Genomic DNA, 18,648 nt, shown 5'->3' on the forward strand with positions numbered 1-18,648 from the left:
GCAACAGTAACAGCAACAGCAACAGCAACAGTGAACAGTAACAGTAACAGTAACAGCAACAGCAACAGTAACATGCAGTAACAGCAACAGCTAAAATAACAGTGATATAAACAGTGATACAGCAACAGCAATTGCAACAGTGAGCAACAGCAACAGCAACAGTGATACAGCAACAGCAACAGTAACAGCAATGATAACAGACACAGCAATAACAGTAACAGTGATACAGTTAACAGTAAGTAACAGCATACAGCAACAGCAACAGTGATACAGCAACATAAAGCAACAGCATACAGCAACAGTAACAGCAACAGCAACAGCAACAGCAACAGTAAATGGCGAGTAACAGCAACAGCAAACACAGCAACAGCAACAGTGATACAGCAACAGCAACAGTAACAGTGATACAGCAACAGTAACAGTAACAATGATAACAGCAACATAACAGTAACAGTGATACAGTAACAGCAACAGTGGCAGTAACAGTAACAGCAACAGTGATGCAACAGCAACAGCAACAGTAACAGCAACAGCAACAGTGAACAGCAACAGTAACAGTAACAGTACAGTAACAGCAACAGTGATACAGTAACAGTAACAGTAACAGTGATACAGCAACAGTAACAGTAACAGTGATACAGTAACAGTAACAGTGATACAGCAACAGTAACAGTAACAGTGATACATAACAGTAACAGTAACAGCAACAGTGATACAGCAACAGCAACATGAAAACTAACAGTGAGCAACAGCAACAGCAACAGCAACAGTGAACAGCAACAGCAACAGTATAACAGTGATACAGCAACAGCAACAGCAACAGTAACAGCAACAGTGAGCAACAGCAACAGTAACAGTGATACAGCAACAGTAACAGATACAGTAACAGTAACAGCAACAGCAACAGTGATACAGGATAACAGCAACAGTAACAGTAACAGTAACAGCAACAGTGAACAGCAACAGTAACAGTGATACAGCAACAACAGCAACAGCAACAGTGATACAGTAACAGTAACAGCAACAGCAACAGTGATACAGCAACAGTAACATGACAGTAACAGTAACAGTGATACAGTAACAGTAACAGTAACAGTGATACAGCAACAGCAACAGCAACAGTGATACAGCAACAGCAACAGCGATTAACAGCAACAGTGATACAGCAACAGTAACAGTGATACAGCAACAGCATCAGTAACAGTGAACAGCAACAGCAACAGCAACAGTGATACAGTAACAGCAAGTGATAACAGTAACAGTGATACAGCAACAGTAACAGTAACAGTGAACAGCAACAGTAACAGTAACAGTGATACAGCAACAGCAATATAACAGTAACAGCAACAGCAACAGTAACAGTGATACAACAGCAACAGCAACAAAGTGATACAGCAACAAGTAACAGCAACAGTGAGTAAACAGCAACAGCAACAGCAAACAGTGATACAGCAACAGTAACAGCAACAGTGATACAGTAACAGCGATTGCAACAGCAACAGGAACAGTGCCAACAGCAACAGCAACAGCAACAGTGACAGCAACAGCAACAGTAACAGCAACAGTGATACAGTAACAGTAACAGTAACAGTAACAGCAACAGTAACAGGATACAGCAACAGCAACAGCAACAGTGATACAGCAACAGTAACAGCAACAGCAACAGTGAACAGTAACAGTAACATGACAGCAACAGCAACAGTAACAGTAACAGTGATACAGCAACAGTAACAGCAACAGTGATACAGTAACAGTAACAGTGAACAGCAACAGCAACAGTGAACAGTAACAGTGATACAGCAACAGCAACAGTAACAGCACAGTAACAGTGATAACAGCAACAGCAACAGCAACAATACAGCAACAGCAACAGCAACATGATACAGCAACAGCAACAGGAACAGCAACAGTGAACAGAAATTGAGAACGACAGGGTGCAACAGTAACAGCAACGCGAACAGTTCGGCAACAGGATACAGCAACAGCAACAGTGATAACAGCAACAGCAACAGTATACAGCAACAGTAACAGTGAACAGCAACAGTAACAGTAAAGTGATACAGCAACAGTAACAGTAACAGTGATACAGCAACAGCAACAGCAACAGTAACAGTGATACAGCAACAGTAACAGCAACAGTGATAACAGCAACAGCAACAGTAACAGTAACAGTGTGAACAGCAACAGCAACAGTAACAGTAACAGTGATACAGCAACATAACAGTAACAGTGGATACAGCAACAGTAACAGTAACAGTAACAGTGGCAGTTAACAGTAACAGTAACATGAACACAACATACAGCAACAGTGACAGCAACAGTAACAGTGATACAGTAACAGTAACAGTGATACAGTAACAGTAACAGTGATACAGCAACAGCAACAGTAACAGTGAACAGTAACAGAGCAACTAACAGCAACAGCAACAGTAACAGCAACAGAACAGCAACAGGATACAGCAACAGCAACAGTAACATTGATACAGCAACAGCAACAGCAAACAAGTAACAGTGATTACAGCAACAGCAATGCAACAACAGTGACAGTAACAGCAAACAGTAACAGTAACAGCAACAGCAACAGTGAGCAACAGCAACAGCAACAGTGTAACAGCAACAGCAACAGTGATACAGCAACAGCAACAGTGACAGCAACAGCAACAGCAACAGCAATTGATACAGCAACAGTAACAGTAACAGGGATGATACAGCAACAGTAACAGCAACAGTGATAACAGCAACAGCAACAGTGATACAGCAACAGTAACAGCAACAGTTGAACAGTGATAAGCAACAGCAACAGCAACAGTGATACAGCAACAAACCAACATGATACAGCAACAGCAACAGCAACAGCAACATGAACAGCAACAGCAACAGTGATACAGCAACAGTAACAGTAACAGCAACAGTAACAGCAACAGCAACAGCAACAGTGGACAGCAACAGTGATACAGCAAGGCAACAGCAACAGCAACAGTGAACAGCAACAGGCAGAACAGCAACAGTGAAACAGTAACAGCAACAGCAACAGTGATACAGCAACAGTAACAGTAACATGAAAGGATTGCAACAGCAACAGCAACAGCAACAGTGATACAGCAACAGTAACAGCAACAGTGATACAGTAACAGTAACAGTGAACAGCAACAGCAACAGCAACAGTGATACAGCAACAGTAACAGTAACAGTAACAGCAACAGTAACAGTAACAGTAACAGCAACAGCAACAGCAACAGTGATACAGTAACAGCAACATGAAACTAACAGCAATAACAGCAACAGTGATACAGCAACAGTAACAGAGAACACTAACAGTGATACAGCAACAGTAACAGTAACAGTGAACAGCAACAGTGACAGTAACAGTAACAGTAACAGTAACAGTGATACAGCAACAGCAACAGTGATACAGCAACAGTGGCAGAACAGCAACAGTAAAGAAACTACAGCAACAGCAACAGTAACAGTAACAGAAAACAGTAACAGTGCAGTCAAAGCAATGGTGAACAGCAAACTAACAGTGCAGTAACAGTAACAGCAACAGCAACAGCAACAGTAACAGCAACAGTGATACAGACAACAGTAACAGTAACAGCTATTGATGAACAGGGAACAGTAACAGTAACAGTGATACAGTAACAGCAACAGCAGTAAATGTAACAGTGATACAGTAACAGTGATACAGCAACAGTAACAGGATACAGAAACAGAAACAGTAACAGTGCATGCCAACAGTAACAGTGATACAGTAACAGTAACAGTGACAGTAACAGTGATACAGTAACAGTAACAGTAACAGTGATACAGCAACAGCAACAGCAACAGTGATACAGCAACAGCAACAGTGATACAGCAACAGCAGCAACAGTAACAGTGATACAGCAACATGCAGTTAACAGTGATACAGTAACAGTACGAAACCAACAGTGATACAGTAACAGTAACAGTAACAGGATACAGTAACAGTAACAGTAACAGTGATACAGCAACAGCAACAGTAACACGAACAGCAACAGCAAACAGTAACAGTAACAGTGAGCTAACAGCAACAGTGATACAGCAACAGCAACATGAAAGCAACAGATGCAACAGCAACAGTAACAGTGATACAGCAACAACAGTGATACAGCAATTGATACAGCAACAGCAACAGCAACAGCAACAGCAACAGTGATACAGAGCAACTAACAGTAACAGTAACAGCAACAGTAACAGCAACAGCAACAGCAACAGTAACAGTAACAGTAACAGTAACAGTGATACAGCAACAGTAACAGAAATGAAACAGTGATACAGCAACAGCAACAGTAACAGTGAGCAACAGTAACAGCAACAGCAACAGCAACAGTGATACAGCAACAGTAACAGTAACAGCAACAGCAACAGCAACAGCAAATACACAGCAACAGCAACAGTGATACAGCAACAAACAGCAAAGTAACAGTGATACAGTAACAGCAACAGCAACAGCAACAGTAACAGTAACAGTAAACAGCAACAGTAACAGTGATACAGCAACAGTAACAGTATACAGCAACAGCAACAGTAACAGTGGATACAGCAACAGCAACTGAACAGCAACAGCAACAGTGGCAGCAACAGTAACAGCAACAGCAACAGTAACAGTGATACAGCAGCAACAGCAACAGTGGCAGTAACAGCAACAGCAACAGTGATACAAACAGCAACAGTAACAGCAACAGCAACATGATACAGCAACAGCAACAGCAACAGTGATTACAGCAACAGCAACAGCAACAGCAACAGCATACAGCTAACAGCAACAGCAACAGCAACAGCAACAGCAACAGTAACACGGCAGCAACAGCAACAGCAACAGCAACAGCAACAGCAGCTAGCAACAGCAACAGTAACAGCAACAGTAACAGCAACAGCAACAGTGACAGCAACAGCAACAGCAAAACAGCAACAGCAACATTAACAGCAACAGACAGCAACAGCAACAAAGTAACATAAACAGCAACAGCAACAGCAACAGTGATAACAGCAACAGTAACAGCAATTGAAACTAACAGTAACAGCAACAGTAACAGCAACAGTAACAGCAACAGTAACAGCAACAGCAACAGTAACACAGTGAACAGCTCCAAACAGCAACAGTCAACAGCAACAGTAACAGCAACAGCAACAGTAACAGTAACAGTAACAGCAACAGCAACAGCAACAGCAACAGCAACAGCAACAGCAACAGTAACAGAGCAACAGCAACAGCAACAGCAACAGCAACATGAACAGCAACAGTAACAGCAACAGCAACAGAACAGCAACAGTGATACAGCAACAGCAACAGTAACAGCAACAGCAACAGCAACAGTAACAGCAACAGCAACAGCAAGGCAGCAACAGCAACAGTTAATGATACAGCAACAGCAACAGCAACAGTGAACAGTAACAGCAACAGCAACAGCAACAGTAACAGCAACAGCAACAGCAACAGTGGCAACAGCAACAGCAACAGCAACAGTGGCAGCAACAGTAACATGACAGCAACAGTAACAGCAACAGCAACAGCAACAGCAACAGCAACAGCAACAGTAACAGTATAACAGCAACAGCAACAGCAACAGCAACAGCAACAGCAAAACAGCAACAGCAACAGCAACAGTGGCAGCAACAGCAACAGCAACAGTAACACAGCAACAGCAACAGCAACAGCAACAGCAACAGCAACATGGCAGCAACAGCAACAGCAACACAGCAACAGCAACAGATGACAGCAACAGCAATCAGCAACAGTGGCAGCAACAGCAACAGTGGCAGCAACAGCAACAGCAACAGCAACAGTAACAGCAACAGCAACAGCAACAGCAACAGTGATACAGTAACAGCAACAGTGAACAGCAACAGCAACAGTAACAGTAACAGCAACAGTAACAGTAACAGCAACAGCAACAGTAACAGTAACAGTAACAGTGGCAGCAACAGCAACTAACAGTGAACAGTAACAGCAACAGCAGTGACATAACAGTGGCAGCAACAGTAACAGCAACAGCAACAGTAACAGTAACAGCAACAGCGAACAGCAACAGAAATAACAGCAACAGCGGCAGCAACAGCAACAGCAACAGCAACAGCAACAGCGGCAGTAACAGCAACAGCAACAGCAACAGCAACAGCAACAGCAACAGCAACAGCAACAGTGATACAGCAACAGCAACAGCAACAGCAACAGCAACAGCAACAGCAACAGCAACAGTAACAGCAACAGTGACAACAGCAACAGCAACAGTAACAGTAACAGCAACAGTAACAGCAAACAGCAACAGCAACAGCAACAGGCAGCAACAGCAATAGTAACAGCAACAGCAACAGTAACAGCAACAGCAACAGCAACAGTGATACAGTAACAGCAACAGCAACAGTGAACAGCAACAGCAACAGTAACAGAAAGTAACAGCAACAGCAACACAGCAACAGCAAAGCAAAGTACAGCAACAGCAACAGCAACAGTGGCAACACAGCAACAGCAACAGCAACAGCAACAGCAACAGCGGCAGCAACAGTGGCAGTACAACAGTAACAGCAACAGCAACAGCAACAGCAGTGTAACAGCAACAGTAACAGTAACAGCGGCAGTAACAGTAACAGTAACAGTAACAGTGGCAACAGCAACAGCAACAGTAACAGCACAGTAACAGCAACAGCGATCAGCATACAGCAACAGTAACAGTAACAGTAACAGTAACAGCAACAGTAAAGCAACAGCAACAGTAACAGCAACAGTAACAGCAACAGCAACAGCAACAGCAACAGCAACAGTGGCAGTAACAGCAACAGTAACAGTGGCAGCAACAGTAACATGAGTAACAGCAACAGCAACAGCAACAGATACAGTAACAGCAACAGCAACAGTAACAGTAACAGCAACAGCAACAATACAGTAACAGTAACAGTAACAGCAACAGCAGCAACAGTAACAGTAACAGCAACAGCAACAGCAACAGCAACAGCAACAGCAACAGCAACAGCAACAGTAACAGCAACAGCGGCAGCAACAGTAACAGTAACAGCAACAGCAACAGTAACAGCAACAGCAACAGCAACAGTAACAGCAACAGTAACAGTAACAGTAACAGCAACAGCAACAGCAACAGCGATAACAGTAACAGTAAACAACAGTGATACAGCAACAGCAACAGCAACAGCAACAGCAGCAACAGCAACAGCAACAGTAACAACAGCAACAGCAACAGTAACAGCAACAGCAACAGCAACAGCAACAGCAACAGTGCAGTAACAGTGCACAGCAACAGCAAATGCAACAGTAACAGTAACCAACAGTAACAGTGACACAGTAACAGCAACAGCAGTAACAGTAACAGTAACAGTAACAGCAACAGTAACAGTGGCAGCAACAGCAACAGTGGCAGTAACAGTAACAGCAACAGCAACAGCAACAGCAACAGATAACAGCAACAGCAACAGTAACAGTGCAACAGCAACAGCAACAGCACAACAGCAACAGTAACAGCACAGCAACAGCAACAGCAACAGCAAAGTGCAGCAACAGTAACAGCAGCAACAGCAACAGCAACAGTAACAGCAACAGCAACAGTAACAGTAACAGCAACAGCAACAGCGGAGTAACAGCAACAGCAACAGCGGTGTTGTAACAGCAACAGCAACAGCAACAGCAACAGCAACAGTGGAAACAGCAACAGCAACAGTAACAGCAACAACAGTAACAGTGAACAGCAACAGCAACAGCAACAGCAACAGTGATACAGTAACAGCAACAGCAACAGTAACACAGTAACAGTAACAGTAACAGTGATACAGTAACAGCAACAGTAACAGTAACAGTGATACAGTAACAGTAACAGTAACAGCAACAGCAACAGTGCAACAGCAACAGCAACAGCAACAGTGGCAGCAACAGTAACAGCAACAGTAACAGTGGCAACAGCAACAGCAACAGCAACAGCAACAGCATACAGCAACAGCAACAGTGAACAGCAACAGCAACAGTGAACAGTGAACAGCAACAGCAACGCAGCAACAACAACAGCAACAGTAACAGCAACAGTGGCAGCAACAACAGCAGTAACAGCAACAGCAACAGCAACAGTAACAGTAACAGTAACATCAACAGTAACAGTAACAGTAACAGCAACAGCAACAGCAACAGCAACAGCGGCAGCATCAGCAACAGCAACAGCAACAGCAACAGCAACAGCAACAGTGGAGCACAGCAACAGTAACAGCAACAGCAACAGCAACAGCAACAGCAACAGTGGCAGCATCAGCAACAGTGGCAGTAACAGTAACAGTAACAGCAACAGCAATACAGCAACAGCAACAGCAACAGCAACAGCAACAGCAACAGCAACAGTAACAGTGAGCAACAGCAACAGCAACAGTGGCAGTAACAGCAACAGCAACAGTAACAGTGATACAGCAACAGCAACAGTAACAGTGGCAGTAACAGCAACAGATACACAGTAACAGTGGATACAGCAACAGCAACAGTAACAACAGTGGAACAGCAACAGCAACAGTAACAGCAAACAGCAACAGTGATACAGTAACAGCAACAGCAACAGCAACAGTAACAGTGATACAGCAACAGCAACAGCAACAGCAACAGCAAACAGTGATACAGCAACAGTAACAGTAACAGTGAACAGCAACAGTAACAGCAACAGTGAACAGCAACAGCAACAGTGCACAACAGTAACAGTAACAGTGAACAGCAACAGTAACAGTGGGCAGCAACAGTAACAGCAATACAGTAACAGCAACAGTGAACAGCAACAGCAACAGTGATACAGTAACAGCAACAGTAACATGACAGCAACAGCAACAGCAACGGCTGGCAGCAACAGCAACAGCAACAGCAACAGTAACAGCAACAGCAACAGTGAACAGCAACAGTAACAGCAACAGCAACAGTAACAGTGACAGCAACAGCAACAGCAACAGCAACAGTAACAGTAACAGCAACAGTAACAGTAACAGTGGCAGTAACAGTAACAGCAACAGTAACAGCAACAGCAACAGTAACAACATGAAAAACAGCAACAGTAACAGTAACAGCAACAGTGGCATAACAGCAACAGTGGCAGCAACAGTAACAGCAACAGTAACAGCAACAGTGACACAACAGCAACAGTGCAGCAACAGTAACAGCAACAGCAACAGTAACAGCAACAGTAACAGCAACAGTAACAGTGGACAGCAACAGCAACAGTAACAGTAACAGCAACAGCAACAGCAATATGCCAGCAACAGCAACAGAACAGTAACAGCAACAGATACAGCAACAGCGGCAGTAACAGCAAATAACAGCAACAGCAACAGCAACATGCAACAGCAACAGTAACAGCAACAGTAACAGTAACAGCAACAGTAACAGCTTTATCAGTAACAGTGACAGTAACAGTAACAGTGATATCAGTAACAGTAACAGTAACAGAACAGTAACAGCAACAGTAACAGTAACAGTAACAACAGCAACAGCTTTATCAGCAACAGTAACAGTGAACAGCAACAGCAACAGTGATAACAGCAACAGCAACAGCAACAGCAACAGGTAACAGCAACAGCAACAGAACAGCAAATGCACAGCAACAGCAACAGTGATACAGCAACAGCAACAGCAACAGCAACAGTAACAGTGGCAACAGCAACAGCAATTGCAACAGCAACAGTAACAGTGGCAGCAACAGCAATATAACAGCAACAGCAACAGCAAACAGTGGCAACAGCAACAGCAGTAACAGTAACAGCAACAGTAACATGAAAGCAACAGTGATACAGTAACAGCAACAGTAACAGTGACAGCAACAGCAACCAGCAACAGTAACAGCAACAGTAACAGTGGCAGCAACAGCAACAGCAACAGCAACAGTAACAGCAACAGCAACAGCAAACAGTAACAGTGATACAGCAACAGTAACAACAGCAACAGCAACAGCAACAGTAACAGCAACAGCAACAGTGGCAACAGCAATATGGCAGCAACAGCAACAGCAACAGCAACAGTAACAGCAGTAACAGCAACCAGTAACAGCAACAGCAACAACAGCAACAGCAACAGTGGCATACAGTAACAGCAACAGCAACAGCAACAGCAACAGTAACAGTGGCAGCAACAGCAACAGTGACAGCAACAGTAACAGCAACAGCAACATGTAACAGCAACAGCAACAGTAACGAGTAACAGTAACAGTAACAGTAACAGCAACAGTAACAGTGAACAGCAACAGTGGCAGTAACAGCAGTGAGCAACAGCAACAGTAACAGCAACAGCAACAGCGGCAGTAACAGCAACAGTGGCATACAGCAACAGCACCAGTAACAGCAACAGTAACAGCAACAGTAACAGCAACAGTAACAGCAGTAACAGCAACAGTAACAGTAACAGTGGCAGTAACAGCAACAGTGGCAGTGATACACAACAGTAACAGTGACAAACAGCAACAGCAACAGTAACAGTATCAGTACAGCAACAGTAACATGCAGTAACAGTGGCAGTAACAGTAACAGTAACAGTAACAGTAACAGCAACAGTAACAGCAACATGAAACAACAGTGAACAGCAACAGCAACAGTAACAGTGAACAGCAACAGTAACACAGCAACAGTAACAGTAACAGCAACAGTAACAGTAACAGCAACAGTAACAGTAACAGCAACAGCAACAGCAACAGATGAGTAACAGCAACAGTAACAGCAACAGCAACAGGGCAGCAACAGCAACAGTGACAGCAACAGCAAGATAACAGCAACAGTAACAGCAACAGTGGCAGCAACAGTGCAACAGTAACAGTAACAGCAACAGTAACAGTGGCAGTAACAGCAACAGTGGCAACAGTAACAGCACAGTAACAGTAACAGTGGCATTAACAGCAACAGCAACAGCAACAGCAACAGCAACAGTGGCAGCAGCAACAGCAACAGCAACAGCAACAGCAACAGTAACAGCAACAGTAACAGTAACAGCAACAGCGAACAGCAACAGTAACAGTAACAGTGAACAGCAACAGTAACAGTAACAGCAACAGCAGTAACAGCAACAGTAACAGCAACAGTAACAGTAACACAACAGCAACAGCAACAGCAACAACAGTAACAGCAACAGTAACAGTGAACAGTAACAGTAACAGTAACAGTAACAGCTATACAGCAACAGTAACAGTAACAGCAACAGGCAGTAACAGCAACAGTAACAGTGCAACAGTATCAGCAACAGCACAGTGGCAGTGCAACAGCAACAGCAACAGTAACAGTGGCAGTAACAGTAACAGTAACAGTAACAGCAACAGCAACAGTGGCAGCAACAGGCAGTAACAGCAACAGCAACAGCAACAGCAACAGCAACAGCAACAGCAACAGCAACAGTAACAGGGCAGCAACAGCAACAGTAACAGCAACAGCAACAGTAACAGCATCAGCAACAATTAACAGTAACAGCAACAGTAACAGTGAGCAACAGCAACAGCAGTAACAGCAACAGTAACAGCAACAGTAACAGCAAACAGTAACAGTGGCAGCAACAGCAACAGCACAGCAAAGTGGCAGTAACAGCAACAGTGATACAGCAACAGCAACAGCAACAGTAACAGCAACAGCACACAGTAACAGCAACAGCAACAGCAACAGCAACAGTAACAGTGAACAGTAACAGTGGCACAACAACACAGCAACAGTAACAGTAACAGTGATACAGCAACAGTAACAGTGATACAGCAACAGCAACAGCAACAGCAACAGCAACAGTGGCAGCAACAGCAACAGCAACAGCAACATAACAGGTTAACAGCAACAGCAACAGCATAACAGCAACAGCAAGTGCAACAGCAACAGCTGGCACAACAGCAACAGCATTGAAAGTGAACAGCAACAACAGCAACAGCAACAGTGATAACAGCAACAACAGCAACAGCAAAGCAGTAACAGCAACAGCAACAGCAACAGCAACAGCAACAGCAACAGCAACAGCAACAGTGGCACAACAGCAACAGCAACAGCAAACAGTAACAGTGGCAGCAGTAACAGCAACAGCGAACAGCAACAGCAACAGTATTACAGCAACAGCAACAGCAACAGCAACAGCAACAGCAACAGTGGCAGCAACAGCAGTAACACAACAGCAACAGCAACAGTGACAGTAACAGCAACAGCAACAGTGACAGTAACAGCAGCAACAGTGCAACAGCAACAGCAACAGCAACAGTAACAGCAACAGCAACAGTGACAGCAACAGCAACAGTGATACAGCAACAGTAACAGTGGCAGCAACAGTAACAACAGTGCACAGCAACAACAGCAACAGCAACAGTGATACAGCAACAGTAACAACAGCAACAGTAACAGTAACAGTGAACAGCAACAGCAACAGCAACAGCAACAGCAACAGCAGCAACAGCAACAGCAACAGCAACAGCAACAGTAACAGCAACAGCAACAGCAACAGTGAACAGCAACAGCAACAGCAACAGCAACAGCAACAGTAACAGCAACAGCAACAGTGGCAGCAACAGCAACAGCAACAGCAACAGCAACAGCAACAGCAACAGTGACAGCAACAGCAACAGCAACAGCAACAGCAACAGTAACAGCAACAGCAACAGTGACACAGCAGTAACAGCAACAGCAACAGCAACAGTGAACAGTGAACAGCAACAGTGATAACAGCAACAGCAACAGCAGTAACAGCAACAGTGAACAGTAACAGCAACAGTGAACAGTAACAGTGATACAGCAACAGTAACAGTAACAGTGAACAGCAACAGTAACAGCAACAGCAACAGTGATAACAGCAACAGTGATACAGTAACAGTAACAGTAACAGTGATACAGTAACAGTAACAGTAACAGTGAACAGTAACAGTAACAGTGAACAGCAACAGTGGAGTGAACAGTAACAGTAACAGTAACAGTGATACAGTAACAGTAACAGTAACAGTGATAACAGCAACAGTAACAGCAAAGTAACAGTGATAACAGTAACAGTAACAGTAACAGTGATACAGCAACAGTAACAGTAACAGTGATACAGTAACAGTAACAGTGGCAACAGTAACAGCAACAGTAACAGTAACAGTGAACAGTAACAGCAACAGCAACAGTAACAGTGACAGAACAGTAACAGCAACAGTGAACAGTAACAGCAACAGATACAGCAACAGCACAGCAACAGAACAGCAACAGTGATACAGCAACAGTAACAGTTTAACAGCAACAGTGCAACAGTAACAGTGATACAGCAACAGCAACAGTGGCAGTAACAGTGAACAGTAACAGTGGCAGTAACAGTAACAGTGAACAGCAACAGTAACAGTAACAGTAACAGTGATACAGTAACAGCAACAGTAACAGTGATACAGTAACAGTAACAGTGCAGTAACAGTGAACAGCAACAGCAACAGCAACAGCAACAGTGGATACAGCAACAGTAACAGTGATACAGCAACAGCAACAGTGAACAGCAACAGTAACAGTGAAAGTAACAGTGAACAGCAACAGTAACAGCAACAGTAACAGTAACAGTGATACAGTAACAGTAACAGTGATACAGTAACAGTGAGTAACAGTAACAGTAACAGTGATACAGCAACAGTAACAGTAACAGTGATACAGCAACAGTAACAGTAACAGTGATACAGCAACAGTAACAGAACCAACAGTGAACAGCAACAGCAACAGTGAACAGCAACAGCAACAGCAACAGTAACAGCAACAGTGATACAGCAACAGCACAGAGTAACATGATACACTAACAGTGATACAGCAACAGCAACAGTGAACAGCAACAGCAACAGCAACAGCAACAGCAACAGCAACAGTGATACAGCAACAGCAACAGCAACAGTGATTACAGCAACAGCATACAGCAACAGTAACAGTGAACAGCAACAGCAACAGTAACAGCAACAGTGATTACAGCAACAGCACAGTAACAGCAACAGTAACAGCAACAGCAACAGCAACAGTGAAAACAGTGATACAGTAACAGTAACAGTAACAGTGCAACAGCAACAGTGGAACAGCAACAGTGATAACAGCAACAGCAACAGCAACAGTGATACAGCAACAGCAACAGCAATACAGCAACAGCAACAGTGAACAGCAACAGCAACAGCGAACAGCAACAGTGAACAGCAACAGTGATACAGCAACAGCAACAGTAACAGTGAACAGCAACAGTGAACAGTAACAGTAACAGTAACAGTGATACAGCAACAGTAACAGAAATAACAGTGATACAGCAACAGCAACAGTAACAGTGATACAGTAACAGTAACAGCAACAGCAACAGCAACAGTGACAGCAACAGTGAACAGTAACAGTGATAACAGCAACAGTGATACAGCAACAGTAACAGCAACAGTGATTACAGCAACAGCAACAGTGACAGTAACAGTAACATGAAAACAGCAACAGCAACAGTGAACAGTAACAGTAACAGTGATACAGCAACAGTGAACAGTAACAGTGATACAGTAACAGTAACAGTAATGATACAGCAACAGTAACTGCAGTGGGCACAGCAACAGCAACAGTAACATAACAGCAACAGTGATACAGTAACAGCAACAGTAACAGCAACAGCAACAGTGATACAGCAACAGCAACAGTAACAGCAACAGTAACAGTGAACAGACATTAACAGCAACAGCAAACAGTGATACAGCAACTAACAGCAACAGTAACAGCAACAGTAAATACAGCAACAGCAACAGCAACATGACAGCAACAGCAACAGCAACAGCAACAGCAACAGTAACAGCAACAGTGATACAGACAGTAACAGCAACAGTGATACAGCAACAACAGTGATACAGCAACAGTAACAGTGATACAGCAACAGCAACAGCAACAGTACAGCAACAGTAACAGTGAGTACCAACAGTAACAGTAATAGGACAGTAACAGTAACAGTAACAGTGATAACAGCAACAGCAACAGCATACAGTAACAGCAACAGTAACAGCAACAGCAACAGTGATAAGCAACAGTGAACAGTAACAGTGCAACAGCAACAGTAACAGTAACAGCAACAGCAACAGCAACAGGTGATACAGCAACAGCAACAGTAACAGTGATACAGCAACAGCAACAGTAACAGTGATACAGCAACAGCAACAGCAACAGCAACATGGTGCAGCAACAGCAACAGTTAACAGGTGAACAGCAACAGTGATACAGCAACAGCAACATAACATGAAACAGTAACAGTGATAACAGTAACAGCAACAGTAACAGTGAACAGCAACAGTAACAGCAACATGAAAGCAACAGTGCAATGCAGCAACAGCAACAGTAACAGCAACAGTAACAGTGACCAACAGTAACAGTGCAACAGCAACAGCAACAGTAACAGTAACAGTGAACAGCAACAGCAACAGCAATCATGATTACAGCAACAGTAACAGCGATACAGTACTCAGCAACAGCAACAGCATTGCACATGCAACAGCAACAGCAACAGCAACAGCAACAGCACGACAGCCAGCAACAGCAACAGCGATTACAGCAACATACAGTAACAGTAACAGTGAACAGCAACAGTAACAGTGGCAGCAACAGCAACATGTAACAGTGACAGCAACAGTAACAGCAGCAGTAACAGTGATACAGCAACAGCAACAGTAACATGAAACAGTAACAGCACAGCAACAGTGATACAGCAACAGCAACAGTAACAGCAACAGTAACAGTAACATTGCACCAGCAGCAACAGGTGCACCAGCAGCATACAGGCTAACGCAACGTAACAGGCGCAACCAGCAGCAACAGTGCAACCAGTAGCAACAGGTGCAACCAGCAGTAACACAGGTGCAACCAGCAGCAACAGGCGCAACCAGCAGCACACAGGCGCAACCAGCAGCAACAGGTGCAACCAGCAGCAACAGAGCAACGCAGCAGCACACAGGCGCAACCAGCAGCAACAGGCAACCAGCAGCAACAGGTGCAACCAGCAGCAACAGGTGCAACCAGTAGCAACAGATGCAACCAGCAGCAACAGGCGCAACCAGCAGCAACAGGTGCAACCAGCAGTAACAGGCAACCAGCAGCAACAGGTGCAACCAGCAGCAACAGGCAACCAGCAGCAACAGGTGCAACCAGCAGCAACAGGCGCAACCAGGTGCAACCAGCAGCAACAGGTGCAACCAGCAGCACACAGGCGCAACCAGGTGCAACCAGCAGCAACAGGCGCAACCAGCAGCAACAGGTGCAACCAGCAGCAACAGGTGCAACAGGCGCAACCAGCAGCAACAGGCGCAACAGGTGCAACCAGCAGCAACAGGCGCAACCAGCAGCAACAGGCGCAACCAGGTGCAACCAGTAGCAACAGGCGCAACCAGCAGCAACAGCAGCAGCAACAGGTGCAACAGGCGCAACCAGCAGCAACAGGCGCAACAGCAGTAACAGGTGCAACCAGCAGCAACAGGTGCACCAGGTGCAACCAGCAGCAACAGGCGCAACCAGGTAGCAACAGCAGCAACAGGTGCAACCAGCAGCAACAGTAGCGCAACCAGCAGCAACAGGTGCAACCAGCAAGCAACAGGCGCAACCAGCAGCAACAGCAGCAACAGGGCAACCAGCAGCAACAGGTGCAACCAGGCAACACAGCAGTGCAACAGGGCAACCAGCAGCAACAGGCGCAACCAGCAGCAACAGTGCAACCAGCAGCAACATGGTGCAACAGGTGCAACCAGCAGCAACAGGTGCAACAGGTGCAACCAGCAGCAACAGGTGCAACCAGCAGCAACAGGTGCAACCAGCAGCAACAGGTGCAACAGGTGCAACCAGCAGCAACAGGTGCAACCAGGTGCAACAGGTGCAACCAGCAGCAACAGGTGCAACCAGCAGCAACAGGTGCAACCAGCAGCAACAGGTGCAACAGGTGCAACCAGCAGCAACAGGTGCAACCAGGCGCAACCAGCAGCAACAGGTGCAACCAGCAGCAACAGGTGCAACCAGGCAGCAACAGCAGCAACAGGTGCAACCAGCAGCAACAGGCGCAACAGGTGCAACCAGCAGCAACAGGTGCAACAGGTGCAACCAGCAGCAACAGGTGCAACCAGCAGCAACAGGTGCAACCAGGCAGTAACAGTAGCAACAGTGCAACCAGGTGCAACCAGCAGCAACAGGCACATCAGCAGCAACAGACAGGTGCAACAGGTGCAACCAGGTGCAACCAGCAGTAACAGGTGCAACCAGCAGCAACAGGTGCAACCAGCAGCAACCAGCAGCAACAGGCAACCAGCAGTAACAGGTGCAACAGCAGCAACAGGTGCAACAGCGCAACAGGTGCAACCAGCAGCAACAGGTGCAACCAGTGCACCAGCAGCAACAGGCGCAACCAGGCAGCAACAGGCGCAACCAGCAGCAACAGGCGCAACCAGCAGCAACAGGTGCAACAGGTGCAACCAGCAGCAACAGTGCAACAGGTGCAACAGGCGCAACCAGCAGCAACAGGCGCAACCAGCAGCAACAGGCGCAACGAGGTGCAACCAGCAGCAACAGGCGCAACAGCAGCAACCAGCAGCAACAGGTGCAACCAGCAGCAACAGGCGCAACCAGCAGCAACAGGCAGCAACCAGCAGCAACAGGTGCAACAGGCGCACCAGCAGCAACAGGTGCAACCAGCAGCAACAGGCGCAACCAGCAGCAACAGGTGCAACCAGCAGCATACAGGTGCAACAGGCGCAACCAGCAGCAACAGGTGCAACCAGCAGTAACAGGTGCAACCAGCAGCAACAGGTGCAACAGGTGCAACCAGCAGCAACAGGTGCAACAGCAGCAACAGGTGCAACCAGCAGCAACAGGTGCAACCAGCAGCAACAGGTGCAACAGTGCAACCAGCAGCAACAGGTGCAACCAGCAGCAACAGGTGCAACCAGCAGCAACAGGCAGCACCAGCAGCAACAGGTGCAACCAGCAGCAACAGGTGCAACAGGTGCAACCAGCAGCAACAGGCGCAACCAGCAGCAACAGGCGCAACCAGCAGCAACAGGCGCAACAGGTGCAACCAGCAGCATACAGGCGTAACAGGTGCAACCAGCAGCAACAGGCGCAACAGGTGCAACCAGCAGCAACAGGTGCAACAGGTGCAACCAGCAGCATACAGGCGCAACCAGCAGCAACAGGTGCAACCAGCAGCATACCAGGCGCAACAGGTGCAACCAGCAGCAACAGGCACCAGCAGCAACAGGTGCAACCAGCAGCATACAGGTGCAACATGTGAACCAGCAGCAACAGGTGCAACCAGGCAACCAGACAGGTGCAACCAGCAGCAACAGGTGCAACCAGCAGCATAGCAAGTGCAACAGGTGCAACCAGCAGCAACAGGCGCAACAGCGCAACCAGCAGCAACAGGCAACAGGTGCAACCAGCAGCAACAGGTGCAACCAGCAGCAACAGGCAACCAGCAGCATACAGGTGCAATCAAGCAGCAACCAGCAGCAACAGGCGTAACAGGCAGCAACCAGCAGCACCAGGCAGCGTGCAACATGGCAACCAGCAGCAACAGGTGCAACAGGCGCAACCAGCAGCAACAGGCGCAACCAGCAGCAACAGGCGCACCAGCAGCATACAGGCGCAACAGGTGCAACCAGCAGCATACAGGTGCAACAGGTGCAACCAGCATCAACAGGTGCAACAGGCACCAGC

General features: G+C 46.0%; 1 protein-coding gene across 1 annotated transcript; it reads left to right on the top strand.

Moving 5' to 3' along the window:
• Positions 1-5,695: 5,695 nt before the first annotated feature.
• On the top strand, positions 5,696-18,453 carry LOC135566619 (transcription factor SPT20 homolog). The gene is made up of 5 exons (XM_065014295.1): positions 5,696-5,807; positions 15,763-16,461; positions 16,531-17,167; positions 17,287-18,190; positions 18,232-18,453. The coding sequence occupies exons 1-5, from the start codon at positions 5,696-5,698 to the stop codon at positions 18,451-18,453; spliced, it is 2,574 nt and encodes an 857-aa protein (XP_064870367.1).
• Positions 18,454-18,648: the final 195 nt, after the last annotated feature.

Source organism: Oncorhynchus nerka, unplaced genomic scaffold (genome assembly GCF_034236695.1).
Source record: "Oncorhynchus nerka isolate Pitt River unplaced genomic scaffold, Oner_Uvic_2.0 unplaced_scaffold_3985, whole genome shotgun sequence".
NCBI lineage: Eukaryota > Metazoa > Chordata > Actinopteri > Salmoniformes > Salmonidae > Oncorhynchus > Oncorhynchus nerka.

Coding starts and splice junctions, on each gene's coding strand:
- LOC135566619 (XM_065014295.1), top strand. CDS start 5,696: ATGGCAGCAACAGCAACAGCAACACAGCAACAGCAACAGATGACAGCA. Junction 5,808..15,762: donor CAGCAACAGCAACAGCAACA/GTAACAGCAACA, acceptor CGCAACCAGCAG/CAACAGTGCAACCAGTAGCA. Junction 17,168..17,286: donor GGTGCAACAGGTGCAACCAG/GTGCAACCAGCA, acceptor ACAGCGCAACAG/GTGCAACCAGCAGCAACAGG.